Source organism: Thalassophryne amazonica, chromosome 1 (genome assembly GCF_902500255.1).
Source record: "Thalassophryne amazonica chromosome 1, fThaAma1.1, whole genome shotgun sequence".
NCBI lineage: Eukaryota > Metazoa > Chordata > Actinopteri > Batrachoidiformes > Batrachoididae > Thalassophryne > Thalassophryne amazonica.
Window position 1 is genome coordinate 38,229,921 of NC_047103.1, and position 12,426 is coordinate 38,242,346.

At 39.2% G+C, this 12,426-nt stretch overlaps 1 protein-coding gene across 4 annotated transcripts in view; it reads left to right on the forward strand.

Moving 5' to 3' along the window:
* The window catches only part of lmbr1 (limb development membrane protein 1), a 142,311-nt gene that overhangs the window by 5,172 nt on the left and 124,713 nt on the right, over positions 1-12,426 (forward strand). For 2 of the 4 annotated variants that reach the window (XM_034168273.1, XM_034168264.1), the window contains one exon: positions 8,172-8,244. The exons of the other annotated variants lie outside the window; for them this stretch is intronic. In XM_034168273.1, coding sequence (XP_034024164.1) covers positions 8,172-8,244 — 73 coding nt within the window. The remainder of the gene's footprint in view (positions 1-8,171; positions 8,245-12,426) is intronic. 4 annotated transcript variants of the gene reach the window in all.

Genomic DNA, 12,426 nt, shown 5'->3' on the forward strand with positions numbered 1-12,426 from the left:
GTGGTTGAAGTCTGGTGCTAATGTCTGCCACCTGCTGGACGTGTGTGTGTGTGTGTGTGTGTGTGTGTGTGTGTGTGTGTGTGTGTGTTGCAGAGAGTAATGTTCTCACATGCTTGATGAAAATTAGATGTGGGTATGGTTGAAGTTGCTGTGTCAGTTTCTCTCATTTCCAAAGCCTGTGTCTGATGGCCACAAAGCCCATCAGTGTTTGTGTTAGAAATATTGCAAGGAAATACATCCTAATTCGTTGTTATCATGACAGTTTACTATGGGGAAGGAAAACTTTTTTGGGCTACTGAATAACTATTTGGAATCAGAAAAGCTAAGTGTCTAAAGGCTGATCACATCCCAACAAAAGCACAAGTATTTTGTTCCCTCACATTGTCACAGGTCTTTTGATTTCTTTTCATTTCATGTTAATCTGGCTCTGGGGTGGGGCTCATTTTGAACATTGGGTTCGCCATTGATGTACGACGTTCATCTAAATGTCTGCTGAATTGCTGAACACTGAACTACACTGTTGTAGGTTGTTAGACACTATGAATCGAATGGAATAGCAAATGTAATACAACCCCTGGCAAAAATTATGGAATCACCGGCCTCGGAGGATGTTCATTCAGTTGTTTAATTTTGTAGAAAAAAAGCAGATCACAGACATGACACAAAACTAAAGTCATTTCAAATGGCAACTTTCTGGCTTTAAGAAACACTATAAGAAATCAGGAAAAAAAATTGTGGCAGTCAGTAACAGTGACTTTTTTAGACCAAGCAGAGGAAAAAAAAAAAAATGGAATCACTCAATTCTGAGGAAAAAATTATGGTATCATGAAAAACAAAAGAACGCTCCAACACATCACTAGTATTTTGTTGCACCACCTCTGGCTTTTATAACAGCTTGCAGTCTCTGAGGCATGGACTTAATGAGTGACAAACAGTACTCTTCATCAATCTGGCTCCAACTTTCTCTGATTGCTGTTGCCAGATCAGTTTTGCAGGTTGGAGCCTTGTCATGGAACATTTTCTTCAACTTCCACCAGAGATTTTCAATTGGGTTAAGATCCGGACTATTTGCAGGCCATGACATTAACCCTATGTGTCTTTTTGCAAGGAATGTTTTCACAGTTTTCGCTCTATGGCAAGATGCATTATCATCTTGAAAAATGATTTCATCATCCCCAAACATCCTTTCAATTGATGGGATAAGAAAAGTGTCCAAAATATCAACGTACACTTGTGCATTTATTGATGATGTAATGACAGCCATCTTCCCAGTGCCTTTACCTGACATGCAGCCCCATATCATCAGTGACTGTGGAAATTTACATGTTCTCTTCAGGCAGTCATCTTTATAAATCTCATTGGAACGGCACCAAACAAAAGTTCCAGCATCATCACCTTGCCCAATGCAGATTCGAAATTCATCACTGAATATGGCTTTCATCCAGTCATCCACAGTCCACGATTGCTTTTCCTTAGCCCATTGTAACCTTGTTTTTTTCTGTTTAGGTGTTAATGATGGCTTTCGTTTAGCTTTTCTGTATGTAAATCCCATTTCCTTTAGGCGGTTTCTTACAGTTCGGTCACAGACGTTGACTCCAGTTTCCTCCCATTTGTTCCTCATTTGTTTTGTTGTGCATTTTCGATTTTTGAGACATATTGCTTTAAATTTTCTGTCTTGATGCTTTGATGTCTTCCTTGGTCTACCAGTATGTTTGCCTTCAGCAACCTTCCCATGTTGTTTGTATTTGGTCCAGAGTTTAGGCACAGCTGACTGTGAACAACCAACATCTTTTGCAACATTGCGTGATGATTTACCCTCTTTTAAGAGTTTGATAATCCTCTCCTTTGTTTCAATTGACATCTCTCATGTTGGAGCCATAATTCATTTCAGTCCACTTGGTGCAACAGCTCCCCAAGGTGTGATCACTCCTTTTTTAGATGCAGACTAATGAGCAGATCTGATTTGATGCAGGTGTTAGTTTTGGGGATGAAAATTTACATGGTGATTCCATAATTAATTCCTCAGAATTGAGTGAGTCCATATTTTTTTCCCTCTGCTTGGTCTAAAAAAGTAACCGTTACTGACTGCCACAATTATTTTTCCTGATTTCTTATAGTGATTCTTAAAGCCAGAAAGTTCCCATTTGAAATGACTTTAGTTTTGTGTCATGTCTGTGATCTGCTTTTTTTTCTACAAAATTAAACAACTGAATGAACATCCTCCGAGGCCAGTGATTCCATAATTATTGCCAGGGGTTGTACATACCTATAGTGCCAATCACAGATGTGCACATTGAAATGGAATTTAGTCAGTCGTGTTTGTGCAGAACGTATTGGCTGATTGAAGATATCTCATGCACAAACTGTTTCTGTGTGTCTGTGTCGTCATGACCGAAATTCAGCAGGCAGTCATTTAATAGTGTTGCTGATATAATTTAGTGGTAGACTGGTCTTCAAATTAACCATTCGGCATGTAGTTCAATTCTTGATTGCTGCTGTCTTTAAAATTTTATGTACCACTTGTTGATTATCTTCCTCCACCCCCCATTGTAAGCTGATTTGAATAAAAGAACATTCACCTATTTCAGCTTGTGGTTAATGTTTGGGTAAGAATGTCTGGTTCAGGTAAGGACTTAGGAGAAAGGGTGGCTTGTATGTGATTGAAACTTGTACTTGACCCTTTGACCCACTGCATGTGTACAACTGTAAGTGGTAGATTGCTAGATACTGTCTGAACTTTATGGGAGCCACAAGCACTATCAGCAATCTAAAACTTATTTTTGCCTCACATTTGCTCATATGTCACCAAGTAGTTCAGGTTGGGTTGACCTGTGTTTAAGGTACAGTACTGAAAAAAGTTGGAGATTTTCACCACGTGCAAAAAGGATTTATATTTACCACTATAGTAGTAAATATAAATAAAAATTTAATTTAATAAATTAAATTTTGAAAAATAACAAAATTTAACATGTTGGGGATGTGGCTTGGGAATCTCAGTTGGACTTAAGTGCATTATAATTTTCAAAATGATTCCGTAGTTGTGAAACTGTTAGGGCGATTCTATGGTAACGGAGTTACAATCGCAGCACATTTTTAATGGGGAGCTAAAATATGGCCAGATTTTCCTGTCGTCATAATTCCGTTACCATAGAATCACCCATTAATAAGTGTGTGCGTGTGTGCGTGTGTGTGTATATATATATATGTGTGTATGTGTGTGTGTATATATATATATATGTGTGTGTATATGCATTTGCATTAATGTGCCATAAATGCTCCTATTGTTTGATCAATCAATCAATCAATCAATCAATTTTTATATAGCGCCAAATCACAACAAACAGTTGCCCCAAGGCGCTTTATATTGTAAGGCAAGGCCATACAATAATTATGTAAAACCCCAACGGTCAAAACGACCCCCTGTGAGCAAGCACTTGGCTACAGTGGGAAGGAAAAACTCCCTTTTAACAGGAAGAAACCTCCAGCAGAACCAGGCTCAGGGAGGGGCAGTCTTCTGCTGGGACTGGTTGGGGCTGAGGGAGAGAACCAGGAAAAAGATGTGCTGTGGAGGGGAGCAGAGATCGATCACTAATGATTAAATGCAGAGTGGTGCAGTGGAACCCCCCAGCCGTCTACGTCTATAGCAGCATAACTAAGGGATGGTTCAGGGTCACCTGATCCAGCCCTAACTATAAGCTTTAGCAAAAAGGAAAGTTTTAAGCCTAATCTTAAAAGTAGAGAGGGTGTCTGTCTCCCTGATCTGAATTGGGAGCTGGTTCCACAGGAGAGGAGCCTGAAAGCTGAAGGCTCTGCCTCCCATTCTACTCTTACAAACCCTAGGAACTACAAGTAAGCCTGCAGTCTGAGAGCGAAGCGCTCTATTGGTGTGATATGGTACTACGAGGTCCCTAAGATAAGATGGGACCTGATTATTCAAAACCTTATAAGTAAGAAGAAGAATTTTAATTCTATTCTAGAATTAACAGGAAGCCAATGAAGAGAGGCCAATATGGGTGAGATATGCTCTCTCCTTCTAGTCCCCGTCAGTACTCTAGCTGCAGCATTTTGAATTAACTGAAGGCTTTTTAGGGAACTTTTAGGACAACCTGATAATAATGAATTACAATAGTCCAGCCTAGAGGAAATAAATGCATGAATTAGTTTTTCAGCATCACTCTGAGACAAGACCTTTCTGATTTTAGAGATATTGCGTAAATGCAAAAAAGCAGTCCTACATATTTGTTTAATATGCGCTTTGAATGACATATCCTGATCAAAAATGACTCCAAGATTTCTCACAGTATTACTAGAGGTCAGGGTAATGCCATCCAGAGTAAGGATCTGGTTAGACACCATGTTTCTAAGATTTGTGGGGCCAAGTACAATAACTTCAGTTTTATCTGAGTTTAAAAGCAGGAAATTAGAGGTCATCCATGTCTTTATGTCTGTAAGACAATCCTGCAGTTTAGCTAATTGGTGTGTGTCCTCTGGCTTCATGGATAGATAAAGCTGGGTATCATCTGCGTAACAATGAAAATTTAAGCAATACTGTCTAATAATACTGCCTAAGGGAAGCATGTATAAAGTGAATAAAATTGGTCCTAGCACAGAACCTTGTGGAACTCCATAATTAACTTTAGTCTGTGAAGAAGATTCTCCATTTACATGAACAAATTGTAATCTGTTAGATAAATATGATTCAAACCACCGCAGCGCAGTGCCTTTAATACCTATGGCATGCTCTAATCTCTGTAATAAAATTTTATGGTCAACAGTATCAAAAGCAGCACTGAGGTCTAACAGAACAAGCACAGAGATGAGTCCACTGTCCGAGGCCATAAGAAGATAATTTGTAACCTTCACTAATGCTGTTTCTGTACTATGATGATTGATTTGGATTGATACTGGGAATTATTATTCTTGAGTTCTTTGAATTGTCATTTACTGTATACTTTTCTGAACCACAGTGTATGTTTTTTGGATTAAAGGCTGGCAGCACAATACAAGTAATGAGAAAAGAATTAGGGGTGGAAAAATTGACCTGACCCAACAAAAAATTTTGGAGATTTGTTGTGGGGGGGGGGGGATAGACCTGAAAATGCACCAGAATGCTTCTGAGATTTCAGTTCACCCCCCCCCCCCCCCATGGCCCACTTTCATCACTGTATAATGTAACTAAATGACTTTTACAAAAACTTTCTTTTACATGTCGTTAGATGATAGATTAACATTTCCTTGTTTTGACTATGTTTTGGACTTCATTTACACCAGTCACTAAGAAAAATAAACCGATTTACTGTGTGGTAAATCTGTTTGCAGTTCTCAAAAACAGAGTGACACTGCAAGAAGAAAACTAGTGAGAGAAGCCACAAAGACTCATGACAACTCTGAAGGAGTTACCATCAGTCAACCTTGATTGCTTCTGTCGCTGTGATTGAAGCGCTTGTACACAGTGCATTTTTAGTCTGTTAAATCACCAGTTGCACAGCTTCATGGTGGAGAGGAATAGAAAAGGATTTTCTTAAATGTGGAAGTTCAGCTACGGTTTTCCAAAGGCACTTGGGAGAGTTGAGTCTAGATTTAGAGTTTTCTTTTAACACAGTCCTCCTTTTTAATGCATTTGGAACAGAAAAGTTACAACACCAAATCAGATTCCCCCCCCCCCCCCCATTTTATCACAAACGTATTTCTGATTTTGGAATTGTTTTTTAAGATCTTAGCATTTGTGTTTCCTTTGTGATGGAGAGACTCCTGGAAATGTTTATGGAGTCATGACACCACTGGTCAGAGATGTTTGGCAGTCCCGATCATAAACATTATATGTGTAGACGCCTCATGGACTGCTGCTGCCTATTGAAGTTGACGTATCAGTGCGGCTGCCATCTTGGATGGGACCCTATTGCGCCCCCCAGTGTATTTATTTGCACTGCGGAAGGTGTATCCTCAACTACAATAATCCGTAACTCCCTGAATTTTTACCAGATTATGTCCCATGGTTTGGTTTGTTAGGAACACCAGAGATTCAGTTACAATATAGGATGCTGTCACACATTAAAAATCTGTACTTTCATGCTGAAAGACTTTGTCTTATGCTCTTTAACAAAGACATCGTATGGCATGTAGATAAATGTATAAATGAATGAATTTGCTAATTTAGCAAAGAAACAAGTTTGGATTGTTCATTTGTACACTGTGTGTGCTTTATTGTTGTTATTATTAAATTTTTTTCTTCATCTTACTTGGGTTTGAGAAATTTCCACAGTCTATTCACATGTATAATAGCAAGATAATACGAGCTGAACACTTAACAGCAAGTATAAAACAAATTGAACATGTAAGTAGCAATGAGATGTTTTATCTTGTTTGCACCATGATCTTATCTTTTCCAAAGCTGGTGTGTCTTTGTGTTATCATAACTGGGCACCTTGTTTGTGCGCCTTCAGAGACATAGCTTTACTTGAGCCACTGTTACCACACACTCTGTAATGACATTTCTTTTCATTAGTGGATAGAGAACCTGTTTTGCTGTAGTGCAGTGCTACGTAACAACATATAGACAACTTGTCAGGTGGCATGAGGAGCCTTGATGGTTCTTTTTACACCAGTTTTTTTGAAGTGGCTGGTGTCTGGTCAAGTCATCGTATATTCACAGCTTGGTTATGATGACTTGTGAAATGTTGACAGGGAGCAAAGTGCTGAGTGGGACCTTCTAACATTAGTTACGTCTGTCGCTGTCACAGTAGAACGATGGAATGTGGAAAGTGATCTTCCTGTAAGCACATCCTGCTTGTTTTGAGCATGTGGAGATCCAAATTAATTTATTGCATTAGTGCTTTCTGAACCATTTTTCTTGGACCATTCACCTGGTTGTTTTACAATTTGATAAACACTGATGTCATCCATTTTATATATATATATATATATATATATATATATATATATATATATATATATATATATATATATATATATATATATATATATATATATATATATATATATATATATATATATATATGCTCACAAAATGGTTCATATGTTTCATGAATAAAAGTTGTTTTGTCTCCCCTTGCATTCATAATATTTTCAATCTTATTTTAGAAAATTTGTCACATAATCCAACAGGGACAGTAAATATATCTATCGCTCAAGCAGTGAAGTGATTGAATTATTATTGTTTTTCACATACATACATCATTTTCTGTTAAAATGCAGGGTTTTCCTTTAGCTGAAGAATGAAACCTTGAAGTTTCAACTGACTGTTGCTTGCATTTATGGTTGATGGCTTTAGTCTTGAGTTGAACTGCTTGGCATTAGCATGTATGCTAATATGACCATGTTGTAACCACTGGTTATTGATGGCTTTTCTATTGATGATTGTTTATTTTTCATATTTCAGCAGTCAGTATGAACTAAAATATTATATTGAAAAAAAAAAGAAACAATTGACATTGTGACATTATTGAATTGCAGTTTGATGCCAAAATCAGTTAATGGTTGTATCACTTATTTCATCATGCTAAAAATGCTTAATTCTCAGTGATTCCCCCCCCCAACACAAAAAAAAACCAAAAAAAAACCCAAAATGGTGATTTTTGTTGTGATATCCAGTTCTGCTGCTTGCTAAAAATCCAGTGTCTTATCGTTATATAATTTAGCTTGTAATGCAAAAAATGTCCTCGAGAAATAAATTATTTAAGCACGGTGAAATTGGCATCAGCCCCACATAGAAGTGGGACATGATGAAAAAAACCTTAGAAAACAGATTTGCATGTTTTACCACATATAAATCTAGAATTCAGTAGAAATGCTTGTAAACCAATTTTCTTAAATATCATGATTATATAACATATTACAATCCCTGTTTTATTACACCTGTACTGCTAAATCATCAGTGTTTGCTGGATTTGTCACTTTAGAAACTTAGAACCAGTACAAAATGTTTGAAATGACCATGGATTTGATCCTTTTGAAAACTTGATTTCTTGAATTTTGGACATGGTGTACTGTCAGAACCCGGTACTGCAGCTATTGTCAATGAAAAGTTGGTTAACAAAAATGCTAAACCTTGTTTGATACTCTGAAGTTTTGAATGTGTTCAGAATTGCTCAGTGTTTGGTGTTGAAGTTGCTGTCTCTAGTACATTATGTGGCTTTTTATCGTTGTTGCAGATTTGCTTCCTCCTGTTTGCAGTCCTCTACATTGTGTCCTACTGCATCGTAACTCAGTATAAGAGGAAGAGTGGTAAGTGTCGTTCTAAAATATTATCTAAATGTGGGTTGCGGGAACGGGAGTCAGAATGTCTCTGGCATGGGTTCTTAATGCATGCGTGCAAGTTCGCCATCGACAGGTGTGTTTCCATTAAGTTAATTAATTGTTAAGACCATCCTTCAGGAGACGGCAGCAGAAGTAGTGGGCTTCTCAGCCAGGAAAAATAAAGACTGGTTTGATGAGTCTGATGCACAGATCCAGGAACTACTAGAAAAGAAACGTGCATGCCACAAGACTTTTTTAGCTAAACCTGATGACCACTCTGCCAAGACAGCTTACAGAAATGCCTGCTCCACACTGCAAAGCAAGCTCTGCATACTGCAGAATGACTGGTGGCTAGCTTTTGCGGAGAAGACACAACAACATGCCGGAGACATGCGCTCCTTTTATGAAGCCCTTAAGACCATCCATGGGCCAGCACATCAAGTGCAAGCACCCCTGCGCTCCTCAGATGGCTCCACCCTTCTGACGGACAAGGAAACCATTATGCAGCATTGGTCAGAACACTTTGAAAACCTCTTCAGTGACAAGCGCACTGTGCAAGAGTCATCAATCGAGAAGATTCCCCAGGTGGAGGTGAAATGGGAACTTGATGACCCCCCCAACACTTGAAGAGATCCGAAAGGCCACCACGCAGCTGAATCCAGGGAAGTCTCCTGGCATAGATGGCATCCCAGCAGAGGTGTACCAAAATGGAGGTGAGGCAGTCCTCGACAAGCTTCAGATTCTCTTCTCCAGTTGCTGGGAAAAGGAAATGGTTCCACATGACCTTCGGGATGCGGTCATTGTCTCCCTGTACAAGAACAAGGGCGACAAGTCCGACTGTTCTAATTACCGGGGCATCACTCTCCTCTCAATAGCAGGTAAGATTTTGGCTCGAGTGCTGCTCAACAGGCTTACCCCTACCATAGCGCATGAAAATTCTCCCGAGAGTCAGTGCGGATTTCGGGCCAACAGGGGAACCACCGACATGATCTTCGTCCTGAGACAGATCCAGGAGAAGTGCAGAGAACAAAACATAGCCCTTTATGCAGCCTTCATAGACCTAACCAAGGCTTTTGACACGATCAGTAGTGAGGGATTGTGGAAGATTCTTGCACGCCTTGGCTGCCCTCCAAAGCTCCTCACCATCATCCGCCAGCTGCATGAAGGCCAGATGGGACAAGTGAAGTACAACGGGACTCTGTCCGGCAGCTTCCACATCTCAAATGGCGTCAAACAAGGTTGCATCCTCGCGCCCACTCTGTTCTCCATCTTCTTCAGCATGATGCTTCGTGAGGCCAAAGAAGACTTGACAGACGGCATCTATATCCGCTTCAGAACCGACGGAAGTCTGTTTAACTTGCGGCGCCTTCTGTCCCACACTAAGATCACAGAACAGCTAATCATGGAGCTGCTCTTCGCAGATGACTGCGCCCTCGTCGCCCATACGGAGCAAGCCTTGCAGCACATTGTCAACTGTTTTGCTGAAGCAGCAAGAGCATTCGGCCTCACCATCAGCCTGAGAAAGACAGAAGTGCTATATCAACCGGTCCCCCATACAGCATATACCCCACCCCAAATCAACATCGAGGGTACCAGCCTGAATGCAGTAGAGCACTTCACGTATCTCGGTAGTGTTATCTCAAATGACGCATCTGTTGCCAAGGACCTAGACAGTCGCCTTGCCAAGGCCAGCAGTTCTTTTGGTCGACTCTCAAAGAAAGTCTGGCAGAATCATGCACTGCGCCTTTCCACAAAAGTGCAGGTCTACAGAGCCATTGTGGTCCCTACCCTTCTGTATGGAGCTGAAACCTGGGTTCTGTATCGCCAGCAGATCAGATTACTGGAACGCTTTCATCAGCGTTGTCTCCGAAACATCTTCGGGATCAAGTGGCAGGACTGCGTCTCAAATGAGGACATCCTTACCAGAGCCAAATTGCCCAGCATGGAGTCTATTATACTCAAACAACAGCTTTGTTGGGCAGGCCACGTAGCCAGGATGGATGATACATGAATGCCAAAATTAATTCTCTTTGGCGAGCTCAAGGAAGGGAGACGAAACCAAGGGGCCCCCAAAAAGCGCTATAAGGACCAGCTGAAGAAACAGCTCTCCCTTGCAGGCATTCAGCATCAGTCATGGCAGCATCTAGCTACAGATAGACTCAGCTGGCGTTCCAGCATCAAATCCGCCAGCCTGAAGTTTGAGACAGAAAGAAGTGAGGCCTCACGCCAGAAGCGTCAAAGACAAAGAGCGGGCAGCAGCACAAGCCCAGCCTACTCAAGTGTTCATTTGCCCCAAGTGTAACAGGTCTTGTGCATCCCGCATCGGACTTTTCAGCCACCAGAGGGCTTGTAGAAAATAAACTAAAAAAAAAAAAAAAAAAAAAGGCCTTCCCACTATCCTCGCAAGCGAGGAAACTGCCAACAAATTAATTGTTCCATCATAGTCTGTTTTACTGTCAGGGTTTCTCACACATAGACTTTATTTGGACAGCTTACACATTTGGCAGCACACTTCGGCATTTTTTATAACTGTCTCAGAGCAATGGCATCTGTGGTCAATTATCTCGTGGACTTGCACACATGAATTTAGTGCTCGCCTGCAAGAGAGTGTGTATGTATGAATCATACCTTCCCAACTGGGAGAAACATGACACCTGCAAAATGGGCAAAGTATGAAAAGAACTACAAAATAACAACAAACTAAAACCACAATTACTGAAAGGGAAAAATGTAGCTTGAGTGATGCTAATGCTAAAACTTGTTTCATCAGTTCTGTAAATGTGAGATTTGTGTGCAAGTGATCATTACAGAAAACATAATAAACAAACAAAAAAACAGAATGGCCAAAATTCACTTTGGGTATCAAAATAGTGGCCACCTAACAAAAACTAATTTGTTAGTTATGATTATAGAAGTACTTTATTTTTGTGGACAAAGGACTCACTTCCTCAGGTAAGTGATGCAAGCTGTGGAAACATAATGGTAATTCAAATTTTAACAAAAGTGACAACATATTCCATGACTTTCTGTAATGAACAGGTCTGCACACATGACATTACATGCAGAGATAAGACCAGTTTATTTAGTCTCAGACAACCAGATAAAGCAAAACAAAGTATAAATGTTAACAGTGTGGTGTAATAGCATACAGAAAAACCTTTTGTCATTTTAACATGGTGGAGGAAAAAACATTTATTTATCTGAAGTCGACATTTTAAAAATCTGTTCAACATTTTTTTTTTCTTAAAGTTTAGAAAAAGTACAGAATAGTCAAAATCACAAAGAACAGAGTTGAGATATGGAGTGATGTAGTATCACTGCAGGCAAGAAAGATGTTTAGTACAGTGATAAAAGGTTATCGCAAAGTACCAGAAATCTTACGCGTGGTGAACATTTCCGGGTTATTTTTGATAATATATGTCAGGTTCCATGCCCAAACAGTTGGTGGCGGTAATGTGCTGTGTTGGTTTGCAAGCTGCCAATAATCTCCAAAGAGAGAGGGTGTTTTTGTTTTGGGTTTGGGAGTTTATTAAGTCACTTTTTTATTAAGTCATATTTTTGGGGACTGCGTGGTCGTTCTCTTAGCGGTTTACTTTGTTGTGAACTTTTTATATTTGGAAATTGTTCAACCTTTTTTATTTTTTCCAAATAAAGCTACAGTTTTTTTTTTTAATTGTTATTGCTGTAACTAGAAGAAAAGTCTCAACTTCAAATAATTTAGATTTTTTTTTATTTAATTTTTTTTAAGTATCAAGTAATCAAGGAGAATAGCACAGCACTCTTTCAAACTTCTTCATATTTTAAGAAATATATTTCTTGTCCCACATCAGAAACATTTCAGCATTTGTTGAATGACTCTACCAGACCTAAAAATGTACACATTACTCTTCATGCTATTTTATTTGTCTAAAAATAAATGCCCTAGGTTCCTTATAATGTTAAATTAAGGTATGGTTTTAATTTACAGATGAACATCAAAGATTTCTGAAGGATCTTTTTTAATTAAAATAGTTTTCTAATGTAAAAAAAGTTTGTTTTTTTTTTACTTCAAAATGTACAGTAATCATAAATGAATTTTGAAGTAAAAATGTGTAAGGATTTTAAGGTGGTTTGGAATTTGAAAATGGAGATTATCAGTAGCTCCAAAACTTCTGCAAAAAGGAGGAAAAC